Genomic DNA, 19,996 nt, shown 5'->3' on the forward strand with positions numbered 1-19,996 from the left:
CACAACTGCAAATTAACTTGTCTAATTAACAAACACCTTAGTATACTACAAAAAGACATACAACTTATTAACAAGATAAATGAAATACTTCTCCAATGAGGGCAAGGAATGAAGGAAAGCAGTAAGAATGGTGGGGAGAACATTACAGTACGACAAGGCTGGTATGTTTCCCCCAAGACTAAAGAAACTTAGTTATAAATCAGGGGTACATGATCTGCACAAAACATCAATATGAACATGTCAATGAAAGGAAGGAAGAATGGCAGAAATTTGTATTTTCAAATGTTAAAAAAGAATCCGTTAAATCAAAGATGGCACAAAGTTTGAAACTAAGAGGTGCAAAAACAGAGTACAAACAAAAGTCTAAATGGTGATATGTAATATGAAGAAACATTCTCCTCCAAAATCATTATGGATGCAAGATGCAGACCTAATGGGGAAGATGTGGAGCAAAAAACAGTGAGAGAGTTTAAATATGCATTTATTAATACCGAATGCTTGCCTGGTACTGGTGGAAATACACAATAGTGGAATGGAGCGATGAACTGCTACTGGTGGGAGAATACAACAGTGGGATGGAGCGATGTGGGTGATACTGGTGGGAGTACACAACAGTGGGACACAGTATTTGTGGGAGTACACAGTGAGATGGAGTGACATGGATTTTACTGGTGGGACTACACAGCTGTGGGACAGTGGAATGGTGCTGGTGGAAGTATACAACAGTGGGATGGAATGACGCAGATGGTACTGGTGTGAGTACACAACAGTGGGATGAAGCAATGGGGGTTGGTACTGGTTGGAGTATACAACAATGGGATGAAGCGACGGGGATGGAATTGGTGGGAATACACAACAATGGGATGGAGTGACGGGGATGTTACTAGCAGGAGTACAACAGGAGGATGGAGTGAATGGGTGGAAGTACACAACCGTGGGATAGTGGGATGTTACTGGTGGGAGTGTACAACAGTGGGATAGAGAGAGGGGGATGGTACTGGTGGGAGTACACAACACTGGGACAGTGGAATGGAGTGACGAGGATGGCACTGGTGGGAGTACACAACAGCAGGATGGAGCGATGGGGATTGTACTTGTGGCAGCAGCAGATATTCTGACAAACAAGTTATTTGCAGTGAAATCTATGGTCATAAAAAATAATGTGAAATATTCCTATTGCCTATGTTTGGCTACTATCTCTCACCACAGACTATCAGAAGACACTGTATGTCAGAACATAAAGACCACAGTGTTGGATGCTGACTCCCCATGATTACTTTTTAAGAGACTGAGCAGTAGAACGAATATAACCAACAGATGCTGTATTTTATTAGCCCCTGATGCTGAACCTCTCATGGCTGAATGAATACAGCATACCACACTACATAGACTAACATTAAATGATAACCAAAATCTTCCTCATACTGTTGCATTCAAAAACACTGCATCAAATATCTGTAACCATATAAAAAGTGAAACATTTCTTTCAGAGATATTTGGCTATGATTCTTCAGTTTCAGAAAGAAAACAATACTCACGAAAGCAATCATACCATAATGCTTTATGCTGATTACCATAAACATTTCATGAATTAAAATATTTACTTAAAAAAAGCAAGACATGCAAAGCAAGATGTGAGCTCCAACATCTAATGAGGCAAAAATGTTATCTGCAGCCATGTAAAACAACATAAAATATTCACCTTACTTGTATTCATCTATTATTTCTTAGATAGTAGAAGCATTGGTGTTTGTCAGAGAATCAAAAGTGCAATATTTTTGTTGTTTCTATGTGATCACCTGTTTCACAAGCCGATTTCCACTGTACAATCAGTAAAACCTCCAAAAGATATGTTGCACAATGCTGAAATATCTACAGAGAAACACTGTACTCAATGGGATTTCCTGCTTACATTTTAGCAGTATTTCTTACACCACAGAACAGTGTTTGTCAAAGAATGAAGGCATTAACACTGCACATTTCTTCCTTGTGACTTTTCCACACACACACATACACAGAAACATTAATCCAAGCATTGTATGGTAAGAAGTTCCAAAGTACTGTAATATCCACATGGAAATACTCCACCAAGTTTAACAACTCTTTTTGGATCCATTTGTCAGTTACCTATCACTTTTGGGCATCAGAAAATCACCTGCATGAAAGCATGAATACAATAATACTGAATGCTACTTTCCGTTATCTTTTCTGTTACAATATTTAAAAAACAAACAAACAGCAAATGAATATGCAAAGCAAAGTCCTACAGCCAAACACGCACATGGCATTAAGTTCAGTAATTCTGTAAAAATAAAGTGAAATATCCCCACTGCATATACATATGGTTATTACTTTTCAGTAGCAGAACTCAGGGCTCATCATAAAGGAATCAAGATCATAATGCGGTATATATTGTATTCCCGTCTCCAGATAATGTTTGATTCATAAGTGGATTTATTTGATAGAGTTAATACAGATGCTAAGGTACCCCAAAATACTTTACAATTCACACACAAACATTGTACCAGATGCATGTAATTCATGTAAAATGAAGTGAGATATTCTTCTTACCAATAACTGGATATTATTTCTCACTAACATGCATCAGAATATAGGACTGTCAAAGTATAATGGCCATAATTAGGTATGTTTCTCTCTTTCACAGCTGCATCTGTTGAAAAGAATTAATAGAGCCTTCACATGCTAAGGTGTTCCACAGCACTGAAATATTTACATGCAAACGTTGCATCAAATATCTGTAGTCAAGCAGAATAAAGTGAAATACTCATTCTGCCTACATTTAGCTATTACTTCTCGCTACTGTGCATCACAAAACATCTGTGAAACAGTCAAGACCAGAATGCTGGACAATGCTTCCCCATGGTCATTTTTGTTGTTCAGTAAAACTTTTTTTATTATAAATAAAAAGAATTATATTGTAAGAACATGTGAGCTCCTATATACACATGCAAAATCAGCTACAAATGAAATATCCAATAATGTAAATAAAGTGAAATATTCCTCTTGCCTATATTTGTCACTTCTCACTATTGGGCATCAAATAGAACCTGTTAAAGAATAAAGACTGTTATGCGACAAACATAGTCTCGCCATGGTCAGCTTTTTTTTCAACAGCATTCACGCAGCTAGAGTTGATAGGATCTCCAGATGCTGTAGTTTACTGGCAGTTTAATGATGTAGATTGGCCAGCTAAATGAATACAGTATTCAGCTGCACAAAGACCAGCACCACGGGACATTCAAAGTAAATTGACTTTATATACTTAAAAACAATATTATTAGAAGCTGCATACTGTGCTTTGCTTGCTCATTAAAACAACCGACAATGCGTTCAGCATTCTTCTGTAGCACGGTTTAATTAATACTGACTCCAGGTACTGTACTTATTTAAATAAACATGTCATTCAATGGTGCAAACAGCAGCATTAGAACAAATGAGGAGTTACATAGCAATTTTTGTTAACGGAAGTGCTGTGGCAGCTTTTTATTTTAGAGAGTATTTTACTTCAGGAAAATTAAGTGCATCTTTGTGAAGCCGAACGAACAGCCTCAAAATGCTGACATTTTTCAAAGACGACTGAAAGTAGCGTTCAGTCATGGACGGACCTACATTCCAAGACATTTGGCATGTTCCACAACACCATGATTTTTGCTCACAAGACTAGTGAATTAGCATTCTACTTCTTTGTTCTACTACTTCATTAAAAACGAAAGATTAATTCAGGATGGGAGTCAGATTAGTCTGTAAAATACTAGAGACTGACAATCAAATGTATAAATCATTAGTACAGGACTGCCAGGCTTTTTGCCAGAAATTCAAACTGCAGGTGTACTGGGACCTATCCCTTTCCTTGTGATGGTACAGCCTTGCAGATTATATGGATGGGCAATGGGGGTGCAGCCTCACCTACATTGAACAGTGCAAGGGGCATACCCACAGCACAAAGATTTGAATGCATTTTACACTTGGAAGCTTCCCCTTATTAGTGATCAATGCCTTTAAAAGCAATCACACAAACTGATAGCTTGTTAGGGAGCTATTAAGGACTGCTGAACATACAGTTTTAACTACGTGAAAATAGATTATTAGTAAGAAAATGGTTCCAATTGTACTTTAACTTTCCACTGCAAGCTGCTCTGCCTCATCACTATTCATAAATTATGCATAATTGTAGTGTCTCACCCAATAAGCCCCTAAGGCAAAACACCTCAAAACAAAAAGTCTTGGTTATAGGGAACTATGTTCCCCCTCACCAGCCTGGATAAGGAGAAAGTCACGGTCAGCTGCCTGTCAGGTGCCAGGATGTGCCAGATCACACACGCACTCAAGTCTCTCAACAAGCACTGTTATGACTCTATCATAGTCCATGCTGGAGTGAATGACTTGAGATGTTCCTCAGTGGACTATATGAAAAGAGACATGACGGAACTTTCAGACAGTGTCCCAGGCAGGCATGTCTCAAGCCCTAAGCAGCTACCTTCAACCAGGATGATGTTTCAATACAAACAAAAAATGACAGACTTCAACAATTGGTTTAGCTTCTGGTGTCAGTCCAGGGGGAATACAGTATTGGTCATCCTGGGATGATATGGTCGACAGACCACGCTGCTTTGCCAGAGATGGTCTTCACCTGTCACCTCTTGACTATCAGTCTCTGGCAAAGGTACTTGCCTAAAAAAGGCACTATGGGGGAAGCAATGTCATAAGAACAAAATACTCCATGTAAAAATGTCGTCTAGAGACAAACTCAAAGTTATGGTGATTAATGCTAGCAGTCTAAATCAGAAACTGTACTCAATGGAAACATTCCTTAATTTGGAAGATGCCCATGTCTGCGCAATCACAGAGACATGGTTCAAGGCTGCAAAGAGTACTCTGGCCATGCAAATCTACAATGCTTTCCACATGTTCAGACTGCAAAATGAACAAGAAAGAACCAAAGGAGGAGGTGTATCCATCTTTATTAACGACAAATACACCTCATGACTGGTTAAAAACTACGACCCCTTACAGTTGCTCCAAATCCAACTAACTGTAGGAAAAACCTCCCACAATGTCAATGTTTGATACAGAACCCCCATCATGAACCACAAAACCCACACCACCTACCTGGACCTACTTAAGTCACTCACAATACAGCCAAGCACTCCGGTATCGGGTGACTAACGATTCTTTCATTGGTTGTGAGACGCACATGAGCACAAACACACTAGCCCCAAAGTTCCTGGACTTAAACACAAATGCTCTGGAACACAGTCTGCACCTTCACAAGGGACTCTGATGTCCCTGACCCAGCATTCACCAACATGGGGGATCGCTGCACCACCCCATGTGTGGGACTCTCCTTGGTAAACTCTGATCATAAATCAGTCTCATTCGAAGTAACGATCGCACCTGAACACCCCCCTCCCCCAGGAGCAAAAAGGTTGAAACATTTCTCCAAAGCAAACTATAGCCTCCTAAGTGATGGTATAAATAGTTTCAACTCCTCTGCCACCGTTGACAACAAATGCCCTGTATAAACACCTATACGAATGTATAGACTCAGCCATACCTGAATGGATCAAAACAAGCCAGCCTGGTGGACATCTAGCATAAACAGGTTATACAACAAGAGAAAGAAACTCTGTCAAAGAATAAGAGGGAACAGTCTCAGCAGGAGGAGGACACTCCCAACAGCTTAAACAAGCAAATTTGACATCTTGTAAAGTCCTCTAAATCTAATTACGAAACTAAATTAGCATCTCTAGCTAAGGATAATCACAAGGCATTCTTCAGCTACATACAAAATCAAAAAAAGGCCAAATTAGTAGTGTACGGTACCACTCATACTGAACCTGAGGATATCGCTAACCTGCTGGCAGACAGATTTGGTGAAAACTCCCCCCCCCCCTGTCCATACCAATCATACCCTAAAGCATACCGGCCACCTGCCCTCTACCCCGTATCTCCAAACAGCAGGCCAGAACTACACTCTTCAAAGCCAAAACCGCAGCCTCATTAGCACTGGATAACATCCCAGGCTGCTTACTAAACAATCTAAAACAGGAGTTAGTGGAACCACTGGGCACTCTTTTCAACCACAGTCCAAGGTCTGGCTTTGTCCCAGCAGAGTGAAAAACAGCAACTGTAATCCCCTTGCACAAAGGGGGTCCCCTCAACTGATCCTGGGAACTACAGACCCATAAGCCTGACCAGCCTTATCTGTAAGGTCATGGAGAGAATCATCACGGACTACATCATCAGGGATCCAGGAGACCTTCAAACTCTTGACCTGACTCAAGTTTATCTTTGTTAAGGTTAGATCATGACTGTTAAACCTGGTGGACTTCTTCAAAACTATCACCAAACCTCTAGATGAAGGCAAAACAGTACATACTGCTTATCTAAACTTGGCCAAGGCCTTTGACACAGTCCCCCACACTCAGGCACCATTGAGAAACTCATCCAGCTGCAGATTAACCCATACGTCATTAGATGGGTAACCAACTGGCTCACCTACAGAACGCATACAATCAAAGTTGGAGATTCCACCCCTACCAGTAGAGTCTGTTATCAGTGGTGTTCCACAAGGTTCTATGCTAGGCCCCTGCTATTTGGAATCTATTTCTCAGAAATCAATGCAAAAATAGATGGCCTGTGGCTTACCAAATTTGCTGATGACTGCAAACCGGGTGCAATCACAGAATCCCTCAACAATGTCAACATTCATTAAAATGGGCTCACACAGACAAATGACTGGTGCCAGAGCCACGGACTTAAACTTAACACAGTAAATGCATTATCATCCCCATCGGCAAAGAGAAGTCCCTGCAAATTACAATATTAATACCCCTCTGTGAGAGATTTGGGAGCACAGGTTGATAGCAATTTTAACTTTGATCACCACATGTCCAGAGTGGTAAGGAAGGCCATCCACATTACACATCTCACAAGTAAGGGCACAGTATCCAAAGCTAAGGAAGTCATAACTCCCCTGTATGCGTCCCTCATCAGACCAATAATAGAGTACAATGGACCCCTTCTGTATGTACTTTATTAGACACCTGCAGCAGTTGTAGAGACGTCCAACGTTTCTCACAAAGAAAATCCAGGGCTTACAACACATGACCTGCATGGACAGACTGAAGGCCCTGTCACTGTGCTCTGTATCATATAGACTGCTTAGAGGTGACTTGTGCCTGGCTTACAGAGCAGTCTCAAACCCTGTCTTAATGGAAATGCATCTGCAAATCAATTGGGACAAGAGTCACTCGCTCTTATAACCTTAAACTAGCATGCGACATTAACAAGACATGCTGGAGAGAGAGAGAGATACGTCTCCCAGAGGTTGCTACTCCTCTGGAATAAAATCCCAATTTGCATAAAACAAAGCTCCTCAATGACCCTATTTAAAAGTTATTTGGACAATTGGATAGGAAACCATAAACTTACCTTGGAGGTTTCACCCTTGTCCCTCTTGGACAAGGGCAGACAGTGATGATCTTAGCTTTGCAACTGGTGCTGATCTCACATTCACATTGCAAATATAGATTACATATATTGGTGTATAACGGAACAAGGGTATAGCATGGCTAGGCTTGTAAAGGCCCTAGGGCCAATAGCCTAGTAACCGCCTATGACTACTATTCCAAATCGTTATTCCCAAGTCAACATGGTTAATAGTCATCATATTGCTCTTTTATTCAACATACTGGTTTAGAATAACCTTTTTACTCATTTGCATACTAACCTGTTGCAGTATCTCAGCAAGTGAAGCAAAGTGTTGTTACTGTGCATTCGCAAAAACCAGCATAAAAATTCATCAGCTAATTCTAGTCGGTTGCAAGACAAACCAGTCTACAGGTTAAATATGATATGCATCTCAATCATTAGGTAAGACTCCAGGCAAACAAACTGCTCTTGTTTGTCTCCTGCCACTGAACTTCACATTTCCTTCTGTCTCAATATATACTGCAAACCAGCTGCTTTAAAGGTTGCATCCAAAGAACACCTACCACATATTTTTGTGTTTCTTAATATTTCAGCATAAAGCTGAATTCTGCTGGTATGTTAATTGTATTATCATTGCTCCGCAACTGTACCTCATGAATCTTTACATAAAGAGGATCCAAGACTAATGGAAGCTTTATCTGCTCAATAAAGAAAAAAAAACCTTTACACACAAATGTTTTATACATGTGCTTATGTATAAATATGCTTAACTATACATATACACATAGATCCATTGATACAATAAAAAACTACAGAAATCTAATTTACAAGATCAGTCTCATCTTGGAAACTGAGCCCTGGAATTATGTATGTAAAATGGTTATTTCAAATTAACTGATTAGTGTGTCTTACACTCCTGAAGTTTGGTCAGGTAATAAGAAAGAAAACATTACAACTTTTAACATTGCTGATTTATATCCAAGCCCTCTCTGAAGCCTCTCAAAATCCCACTGGTGTCTACCTAGTCTCCTCAATGGAAGCGCTGGGTGGTAGTATTCAAAATCCATCACAATATACTGCAGGGCTTAATTATGTCTAACCTCTTGGCTGATGCCCTCTGTGACGATTTACAACAAGTCTGAATACATCAGCACCCCTCTCCCACTTCCGCACTGTCCTCCGTACTAAAGGGATGCCGCAACTACCAAGTATCCCAGCTTTAAAGAAATAGTTAAAAATCTCCCAGAAGAAATGGGCAGGCCAACCGACATTCTCCCACCTCATGATAGTTCTCTGGCTATCAGGGTCTAGTTGGAAGTTAGAAAACTATTTTTAGTCCAGACTTACTTGTCCTGCTGCCTGCTGCTGTTGAGCAGTGCTTGATGTAAGAATAACTTGACAAAGTTGGAGTGCAGGCAGCAAAATCTGGTGATAACGTTCTACTGGTGCTGGGATGAAGCCTGACGGCTCTCTCATTCCAAATAATCTAAAACAGGAAGCAAACAAAGATCACAGTCAAGAAAACCAATACAAACAGTAGACATTGAACACATAAGCTAGGTATCTAAAAACATCTGAGCACAAGGCAGTCAAGTCCACAGATTAGAATATTTTCATTACGTGATGCTTTAATGTCCAAAAATAGATTGTAAATGAAATGATACATACATACATAAATTACAGAGGAGAATGGTCCACAAAACTGAGTGAAATGTTCTCAAAGATGAGTTTGTTATATAAGCAACTATAAAATACATAAACATTATAGCATGGCGTTCTGTCTAAGGTTTAGATATGCAATATCCTATAAGTGCTAATGCCAAATCTTTCTATAGCCTCAATGAACATTCTTCCATGAATATGCATTGACATAGGCTTACACCTTGCATATCTAACTAAAGTAAACATGAACAGAAACTGCACAATGACAACGGAAGGCCTTATCCTAGTATGATCATCCATTTTATAAACCTCCATATTAACTTTGCAAGACAAACTGAAGGAGTTTGTGTGTACAACTGTATAAGGCGGCTGACATCAATAATTTTCAAACAATCACACAGTTGCTCTCCACTTGGTGAACAAACAGATCTTGCCAAGAGATGCTGCTGCATATTTTTCGTGTGTCTGTAAAACCCCTGTACATTACAGTCTGTCTATCCAAAGTTCATCAGTAATAAAAGTTGTATCTGGTTACGCGATTGTCTTGTGTATTCAGTGAGCTGAGAATGCAAAGCAACTTTGCAATCTGTGGGTTAAAACACTGCTGAAGGATAAAGTCTTATTATCCTTACTGTCTGTTAAAACACTGCTGAAGGATAAAGTCTTATTATCCTTACTGTCTGTTAAAACACTGCTGGAGGATAAAGTCTTATTATCCTTACTGTCTGTTAAAACACTGCTGGAGGATAAAGTCTTATTATCCTTACTGTCTGTTAAAACACTGCTGGAGGATAAAGTCTTATTATCCTTACTGTCTGTTAAAACACTGCTGAAGGATAAAGTCTTATTATCCTTACTGTCTGTTAAAACACTGCTGACGGATAAAGTCTTATTATCCTTACTGTCTGTTAAAACACTGCTGAAGGATAAAGTCTTATTATCCTTACTGTCTGTTAAAACACTGCTGGAGGATAAAGTCTTATTATCCTTACTGTCTGTTAAAACACTGCTGGAGGATAAAGTCTTATTATCCTTACTGTCTGTTAAAACACTCCTGAAGGATAAAGTCTTATTATCCTTACTGTCCGTTAAAACACTGCTGAAGGATAAAGTCTTATTATCCTTACTGTCCGTTAAAACACTGCTGAAGGATAAAGTCTTATTATCCTTACTGTCCGTTAAAACACTGCTGAAGGATAAAGTCTTATTATCCTTACTGTCCGTTAAAACACTGCTGAAGGATAAAGTCTTATTATCCTTACTGTCCGTTAAAACACTGCTGAAGGATAAAGTCTTATTATCCTTACTGTCCGTTAAAACACTGCTGAAGGATAAAGTCTTATTATCCTTACTGTCTGTTAAAACACTGCTGAAGGATAAAGTCTTATTATCCTTACTGTCTGTTAAAACACTGCTGAAGGATAAAGTCTTATTATCCTTACTGTCTGTTAAAACACTGCTGAAGGATAAAGTCTTATTATCCTTACTGTCTGTTAAAACACTGCTGAAGGATAAAGTCTTATTATCCTTACTGTCCGTTAAAACACTGCTGAAGGATAAAGTCTTATTATCCTTACTGTCCGTTAAAACACTGCTGAAGGATAAAGTCTTATTATCCTTACTGTCCGTTAAAACACTGCTGAAGGATAAAGTCTTATTATCCTTACTGTCCGTTAAAACACTGCTGAAGGATAAAGTCTTATTATCCTTACTGTCCGTTAAAACACTGCTGAAGGATAAAGTCTTATTATCCTTACTGTCCGTTAAAACACTGCTGAAGGATAAAGTCTTATTATCCTTATTGTCCGTTAAAACACTGCTGAAGGATAAAGTCTTATTATCCTTACTGTCTGTTAAAACACTGCTGAAGGATAAAGTCTTATTATCCTTACTGTCTGTTAAAACACTGCTGAAGGATAAAGTCTTATTATCCTTACTGTCTGTTAAAACACTGCTGAAGGATAAAGTCTTATTATCCTTACTGTCTGTTAAAACACTGCTGAAGGATAAAGTCTTATTATCCTTACTGTCTGTGTCTACCTGCAGTCATATATACCTATTAAGTTAACAATAAAGTGACTTGGCAAGAACGAAAGAAAAACTGGAGGTGAATTAAAAAAAAAGCACAAAAGTATTAATTTTAGATTCTGGTACATTGCAATTTGTTTTATTAGCCACAAGCATGCAAGTTTGAAGCTCGAGCTAGAGATCCGAAATTAAGGAACAAACAGAAAAAAAAAACAGGATCATGAAATAAGTGAAACAGTAAAGAAATTAATAAAACAGGTAGCCCAAGACATACATTTTTAAGAAGACAGACAGCAAACGGCTAATAAGAAATAAAAAAGTACATTACATAAAGAAATAGTACTGATAATAAAAAATTAGTATGTGTATCCAGCAGACTCCTACTCTTACATTATTTTGCTACTGATGTAGATAGCCAGTGAATACTTTTTAAATGGCCAAACTGGATTTGCCAGATTTCAATACTATGTTACTGCTCTCTACATAAACAGCAGAGACTAGCCTAAATGCACACAACCTGGCAGCAGTCAGTTTGAAAAAATACATGAAACGTCAGCAGTCGGTACAGATATAAATGCCGGTGTATAACAGAAACTAAATCAACACTATGAAGCAAGAATAAATATAAAAATTAAAAAGCTTAAATTCTGAGACACAGAACAGCAGCAGTATTAGAATATAAGCACAATTTACAGAAGATATATGAACCTAAGGAGGAAGTGTTATTTTGTAAAAGTAAATAAAAAAAAAAGGCGGCCACGGTGGTGCAGCGGTTAGCATTGCCACCTCACAGCAAGAGGTTCTCCGGTTCGATCCTCGGCTGGGGTGCCTTCTGTGTGGAGTCTGCATGTCCTCCTTGTGGTCGCATGGGTTTCCTCCGGGTGCTCCGGTTTCCTCCCACATCCCAAAGACACGCTGTAGGTGGATTGGACACTCTAAATTGGCCCTAGGTGTGAGTGCATGCATGTGTGCCTTCTGTGGAAGGTTGGGCGACGGGCTGGCAACTCGACACTGTAAAACTCCACTGCCAATCATGAGTGGACAGGTGATCTGCTGTGGTGACCCCTAATCGGGAAAAAGCCAAAAGAAGAAACGAAATAAAAAAAAAAAAAAAAAAAAACACAAATCAAACAGAATCATACAGAGAACTGTTTAAAACACAGAAAATCAAAAACATTTCCATAATATCTGCCACTTTACATTCATGTCCCACATCACTCACACTTTTGTTAACCCTTCCGTCATTGTCTGGTGCCAGTATGTATCCCCACACTAAATAGCAGCCACTCATTTTGAAATCCAACTTCCAGCCTACATCAGTCATACCACAAAACACATGGTCAGGCACAAACATTCAAACTGACAGCTACAGGTTTTATTACAAGGGCTATGTCAGCATAAATGATTTCAAATCAGATGCAATTAGGGAAAAATGATTAAATGTTAGGAAAAACAGCTAAACTGAACCATAACAAAGATAAAACAAAGACTATGAAGATAATTTAAACACTCTGTGTCAAGATGATAAAGTTAAACAGTAAAAACAACAAAAAAGCACTCCACAATCACAATAAAACATTTCAAATTACATCTGCACATTTTTAATCCACATACAAGTTAAAAAAAAAAAAAAAAAAAAAAAAAAAAAAAAAAGCAGAGTAGAAAGATTATCTCATTGTTTTATTTTTGTCAAGTAAATAATTTGTTGAACCTGACCTCTAGATAATTTTTAGAGATGCAATTGGGAGTGCCTTCTGTGTGCAGTCTGCATGTCCTTCCCGCAGTTGGGTAGCGTTCGAAAGACATGTGTGCGTAAACATGTGTGCCTTCGTTGAAGGTTGGGAATCAAGCTGGCACCTCAACGTTTCGTAAAAATCTACTGCCAATTATTAGCGGACCAGAGTTCCACTGTGGCGACCCCTTACCGGAAAAAGCCGAAAGACAAACAAACAAAATACCATATTTAAGGATTCCATAGAACTGCACAACACTGTAGTTTAGGTCTGAAATGTTGAGAACAAGCATTACACGTGCAGCTCTGGGTTTAAAGTAGTGTAATGTTGCTCCCATCTAGTGTATCAGCTGAAATAACCATATCTTATATGTAAAAACAAAAACTGAGTCCAGAGTGACGAGTCTATATGGTTCTAAGATAAGCAGATTCATGACTGAACTCTCAAATGTGTTTTAAGCAAGTATTACTGGATACACTCCTCAACCTCTTCAGCCTGAGACTAGAAACTAATGCTATACTAAGCCACAAGGGTGGTCCCACCAAGGACCCCAAAAATTGCATACCCATCAGCCTAACAAGTCTTGCATCATAACTGACCTAAGTAACATCAAAAATCTGATCACACCTGATCACCAGCAGTTTGGCTTTGTCAAAGATAGATCATGTCTAATAAATCTTGTGAACTTCTTTGATGGTGTTATTCAGGCTGTGGATAAACTATCCACATAGCATACCCTGACCTCAACAAAGCATTAGATATCATAACATATGAAAATATAATAAGCAAGTTGACCTGTACGGGGTTAGGGGGATAACCAACTGGCTTACAGACGAGACTCGCACATTAAAAGTTGGAGGTGCATCCACTGAGAACATGAAGGTTATCAGTGGAGTTCCACGGGGTCTGTGCTGGGACCTCTGCTCTTCGGCATCTACTTTTCAGATCACCACTTACCAAATGAGGATGTCTGGTTTAAGTCTGCAGATGACTGTAAGCTGGGAGTCATTGTCAAGCGTCAAGCCCCCCTGACATACATGTCAGGCATCTATCAGGAAAGTACAGTTGTGTACACTTACCATAAATGTAGATGTTCGAGTGTATTCACTGTTGCAGTCATTACATTTGGGTTATCTGCTTGCAGGTAGCCCTCAGCCGGCCTGAATATCAAAGTCTTGGATTCCTGCACCGGATGCTCTCTCTACTTTCATGACATCAGGTCGTCAGGAGTATAAAACATGCAGCCGACGCCATTACATCAGTTTTTCTTGCCCCAGATGTCCGGTGCCCCCATAATGGGAAGCAATTATATGTTAGGTTACACCTCCAACAAAAAGCAAATACACCAGAAAGCTTAAATACACCAAACAAGAAGGAAAGGTAGAGCCAAGAGAAGTCAGGGGGCTGGAAGGAGGGTAACCAGGACTGCAACAGTGAATACACTCGAACATCTACATTTATGGTAAGTGTACACAACTGTACTATGTTCTTCGTGTTTCACTGTTGCAGTCATTACATTTGGGTTGATTCCCAAAGCTAAGGAAGGGGGGAGGAATTTAGAGAGCATTAGGACCAGCTATTAAGCCCTGCAAGACGGCAGTGGCAAAACCAACTCTGGATTTAGAAAAAAATAGGCATGGGGTAATGCTTGGTGAAGGTATGTACAGAGCTCCAGGTAGCAGCTTCTAGGATGTCCCTGGTAGGGACTCTTCTGAGGAAGGCTGTAGAGGTAGATGCAGCCCTGGTGGAATGTGATCTTATCCGCTGTGGGGTAGTTTTTCCATGGTGCTTATAGCAGAAATGAATGAAATGGGCTATCCATTTAGAAATGGTTTGCTTTGAAATGACCTTCCCCTATGCCCCTGCAGCAAAGCCAACTAGCAGCTGTTCAGATTTTCTGAGAGGTGTGGTCCTGTTCAAATAAAATCTAAGTTGTCTGTGCACGTCCAAAGAGTGCAGTATTTGTTCAGCTTTGTTTTGTGGATTCGGAAAAAAGTAGGCAAATGAATGGACTGAATTAGGCCACACTAGACACCACCTTGGGCATAAAGGAAGGATGGGTCCTGAGGGAAACCCTGTCTGCATGGAAGATAATGAAGGGCTCCACTGCCATGAGGGCCTGTAATTCAGACACTCTTCTTGCTGAAGTGATGGCTAGAAGGAAGGCTGTTTTCCAAGAAAGGAATTTCAACTCTACAGTTACAGCTGGTTCAAATGGAGGGAGAGTGAGCTTTTCCAATAAAAAGTTAAGGTCCCAGGCTGGGGGGGGGGGTCTTACATTTTTGGCCCCTCTGAGGAACTGCTTTAGCAGGGGGTGAGAGAAGAGGGGTAGGTTCAGTATTATAATGTGCTGAAATGGCAGAGGCATGAATTTTAATGGATGAGAAGGATAGGCCTTTGTGGAGCATTTCTGTTAAGTACTGAAGAATACGAGGTAAGCTGGGCACTGCTGTGCCCATCCCCTGAGTTTGGCTCCAGGAACAGTATCTTTTCCACTTTTCAGCATAAGATTTTCTAGTGCTAGGCCTCCTTGCTTCCAGAATAACATCTAGCACCTGCTTACTGAGGGATGCTATTGGAGAGCTCAAGGGATTAATCAGGCTGCAAGGTTCAGGGTTTGAAGCTGAGGGTGCAGAATCTGGCCTGCCTGCTGGGACAGCAGGAAAGGTGTCTGAGATAGGTGCCATGTCTCCAGCAGTATCATACTGTGCAAGAGGGGGTACCAATGCTGGCATGGCCAGTCTGGTGCAATCGGTATTGTCCTTGGTTTGTTCTGTTTGATCTTTAGCAGTACCTTTGAGAGGAGAGGCAGAGGGGGAAAGGCATAAACCAAGAGGACAGGGCATCCACTTTCCAAGCTTGATTGTGGGGAGTCCTTGTGCAGAATTTGTCCAATTGGTAGCTCCAGGGGGAGGCAAACAGGTCTATCTCTGGAGTCCCCCATTTGTTCAAGAGGTTGAATATTTCTGGTTCCAGTTTCCATTCATGCGGGTCCATGAGATTTCTGCTTAGGTAGTCTGCCAGTGAATTTAGCTTGCCTGGCAGGAACTGAGCTGCACAGAGAGGGTATGAGTGGGTTTCCCCCTGCTTGTTTATGTACCACATAACTGTGGTGTTGTCTGTCTTTACCAATAATTGTTCTGGAAGGATGTAGTCCTTGAAGGCTGTCAGGGAATTCTGTACAGATAATATTTCTTTTTGGATGATATGCAGGTGCATCTGACTCGGGTTCCATTTGCCCTGAATGTACTGCCCTGCCAAGTGAGCCCCCCATGCATAGTCTGATGCATCTATTAGGGTTTAGGTGGCAGGGGGTAGATTGAAAGGGAGCCCCTTGTTGAGGTGGCAGGCTTCTGCCCACCAAAGGAACTCTGTCGTTATGCAAGGAATGATAGGAATCATTGATTCCAGGTCCTGAGAATGTTGACACCATAGGCTTTTTAGATACCATTGTAGTTTCCTCATATGCAGTCTTGCATATGGAATTAATAGAATGCAATAGGCCATGAACCCCAGGGCTTGCAGATAGCTGGGTCTTCGTGGCCAGTAGTTTGAAGTAGGCTGTCAAACTTGTTTCGCTGGTGTGAGGGTAGGCCATCTGGAAGTTATGTTCAAGCTTGCTCCCAGGAATACAATCTGTTGGCGGGGTACTAGATAAGATTTCTTTTCGTTTATGGTGTACCCCAGTGAGGTTAGAAGTTTCTTTACAAATGCCAGATGTTTTTAATAGCATGTCCTGGCTTTCTGCCTGAATTAGACAATCGTCCAGGTATGGGTATATCTGAATATTTCTCTGCCTGCAAAATGCAATGGCTGGAGCTAGACACTTTGTGAATACCCTGGATGCAGTAGATAAGCCAAAGGGAAGCGCAGAGAACTGATAGTGCATGGAGCCTGCTCTGAAGCGTAGGAATTTCTTGCAAGATTCCCTTATTGGAATGTGCAGGTAAGCTTCCTTTAAGTCTAAGGTTGCCAACCAGATATCTTTGCCCAGCATAGGAAGCAGCTGTTGGAAGTGCTAGCATTTTGAATTTTGGGATTACCAAAAAGGTGTTTAGAATAGAGATGTCCTGGATAGGACGTCAGGAGATGTCTTTTCTGGGTACCAGGAAAAGTCTTGAGTAAAAACCTTGTCCCCTTTCTTCTGCTGGGACAGGCTGAATAGCCCTGATACTTAGAAGAGAGAGAACCTGCTGTTGAGCCTCTGCCCACTGATTTGGGGGTAGGTCTGGCAAACTGTTTGTGGTTGGTAAGGTGTGGAAGTGGAATCTGTATCTTTGGAAAACTATATTTAAAACCCATTTGTCCTGAGTAAGGAGTTCCCAGTTTTTTGCATGCAGGGTGAGCTTTCTTCCTAAGGGAGCAGGCAGTTGAGCACGGCTTGGAAGGGTTAAAATTAAGTCATTGTGACATTTTTTCCATAGGGGGTGTCTTACTACTTCCAGCTTTGGAAGTGGGAGCCCCCCCACTGCTTAGGCCTGTGTGTAGCCTGAGACAGTAACCTTGGTGGGTCTGCAGTTCCTGGGTTTGGACTGAGAAGGCCTGGAAGAGACTAGAAAGGACCAATTCTTACAAGGCCAATGCCTACTAAATCTGGGAGGCTGTACTTGCAGGAAATCTTTAACAGTTTGCATAGATTTAGCTTTTTCCTCCATCTTTTTATGGACTTCTTCTGCTTTGTTGCCAAACAGGCGGTCTTGGTTTAAGGGAGCATCCAGTAATTTAGCTTTAACATGATCTGGCAAGTTTTGCTCCTTAAGCCAAGCATGCCTTCTAAGTACAGACCCAGTGACAGCAGCCCTGCATTAAATCCTGTAATTCTTTATGTTCAGCAAAGTCAGGAATCAACATAATTTTCTGTTTAAGTAGCCCCATAATATGCTGCTGATACTTTAACATAAGAAACTGGCAATTTAGGGCCCTAATGGCCAAAGTAGCAGAGGTGTATACCTTCTTACGCCGTCTGTCCAAGGCCCTGGAATCTCTATCAGAGGGGGTAAGGTTTTTGGCAGCAGTAGCCTTAATGCCTTTCGGTCCTTGAGAAATGGTCTCTGGATCCTCAGTAGGATTCTTGAAGAGGAACTTGTGAAAGTCAGGTACTCTATTAGCTGTCAGGTTTTCTGGGAGCTGGAGGTAAACTGTCTGGGGCCAGGCTAGATTCCAAGAATGCATCATCTACAATGTCCAGAACAGGAGGTATAGCTAAAGGCCTGTGTTGAGGGAGAAGTAAGAATTCCCTAAGCCTCTTTATGGAGTCAGAGTAATCCTGGCTTTCCCAGCGGAAATGCTCTCCAAGTGTGTGCAAGGTTTCACCAAAAGAAAAACCTTTTGGAGGGGAAGTAGAGGGAATGGAATCCACTGCATCAGAATCCTCATAGGAAGATAAGGGCAAATCCTGGCAATCAGAAGAAACAGAAATTTCAGAATCCTGATCAGAAGAATCAGAAGGAAAATCAGTTCTAGGTCTCAGAGGGGGAAGGCTGGCTTCCCCTAATTAAAGTAATAAGGTCTTCAGCCATTCTAAGCATTTGTGTTTTAGGCATATGGGCCTGACCATGTGGTTAGGACGTCAGGTTTCTAGGCGTGGGTCAAGTTTTAGGCCTTGAAGAATATGGTGTCGGTTTGAAATGCAACTCTGTAGGCCTGAATACACCCTCAGAAGTCGATGCCTGCACAGCGGCTCCGGACCCATCCAAGGTAGAGACATCCGCAGGTTCCATATTCGAAGAAGCATTTTGCGGTATACCGGACTACGAATGGGTCTCAGTAGAGGCCTGCGAATTTGATGTAGCGGGCATCAGGGGCTGCAAAAGCGCCTCACTGAGTGCAGGCGAACTGGCAACTAGCTTAACGGAAGCATTGTTGGCAGTTTTGGACCTATGCGGTCTGTCTCTGTCTTTATCTTTACGTTTTTCCGGAATATCGGTAGTCGGATGGCTTACCGAAGCCATTTCTGGATAGTTAAACCAAGTACCAAAATAATTTGCTGTGAAAATAGACAGACGACAAATAGTTTGGGGTTTGAATAAGGCACAAAACTGACGAGGGACATTGTGGTCTGGGCCTAAGCAAGGAATGCAGTACGAATTAAAATCTTTATGAGGTATTTGCTTTCCACAGGTAAGACAATTGTTAACTTTTACTGACATCGGTTAAGAGCAAGAAAAAGGATCCCCAACGGGGTACTTAGCTTTTTTCGAAGACTTCAGTTCTGAAACTCGAAAATGAAAATTTCTGGAGTTGGCCAAACGGCACTTGCGAACTACTTCTGGTTTGGGAACCGTGCGGCAAGAAAGACTGATGTAATGGCATCAGCTGCATGTTTTATGACCTGACGTCATGGAAGAAAAGACAGCATCCGACGCAGGAATCCAAGACTTTGATATTCAGGCTGGCTGAGGGCTACCTGCAGGCAGATAACCCAAATGTAATGACTGCAACAGTGAAACACGAAGAACATCTTATGTGCGTCAATAGCTGGTAACTAAAAATGGTCTCATCTCAATGCCAAAAATGCAACATTGTAGCATCTAGTAAGCCTCCCCTAACTCCAGTGTACAGCATAGATACCACCACAAAATGAAAAGTTTCTCAGAGATCTGGGCACTTGGGTGGACAACTCCCTTCCATCTATCATGTTATAGAGTATGGTGGTTAGAAAACCCTTTTACCTTTAAAAGGTATTTCTTCCACATCAAAATAAGTCCTCACCTCCTTGCACTCTACATTGATCAGACCCATAGAGTACAGTGTCCCATTTGGGATGCAACAAGTATATCAAGCAAAAGGGAAAACCATAGAAGTTTGTAACTAAAAAGATCAGTGTCCTTAAACATATGAATTTCAAAGAAATTAGAGGTTTTATCCATGTACTCAGTTTCTTTTAGATTTCTTACGAGAGACCTGTGTGTCTTGCTTATAAGGCTTTAAGGGGGATCCAGTAGTCCACGGACTCTCACTCTTTAATAAATCAAACAGTCCAGCTAACATGTGAGCCATGGATCTAAATCTTCAAAATAATGACAAAAAGGAGGGACAGACTAGTCACTCGGTGCCTACACCCTCTCTCTGGAACAAACTTCCTCTCCAAGTTAAGCAGTGTGACACAATGTCTGCCT

At 40.9% G+C, this 19,996-nt stretch overlaps 1 protein-coding gene across 1 annotated transcript in view; it reads right to left on the minus strand.

The window, feature by feature from the left end:
• Positions 1 to 19,996, minus strand: part of NUP205 (nucleoporin 205) — a 1,199,422-nt gene that overhangs the window by 257,330 nt on the left and 922,096 nt on the right. Inside the window, 1 exon segment of the mRNA XM_044087173.1 lies at positions 8,803 to 8,941. Within this exon segment, the coding sequence (XP_043943108.1) occupies positions 8,803 to 8,941 (139 nt within the window).

This window comes from Protopterus annectens, chromosome 11.part0, assembly GCF_019279795.1.
Source record: "Protopterus annectens isolate FY-2018-M chromosome 11.part0, PAN1.0, whole genome shotgun sequence".
In the NCBI taxonomy this organism is placed as follows: Eukaryota; Metazoa; Chordata; order Ceratodontiformes; family Protopteridae; genus Protopterus; species Protopterus annectens.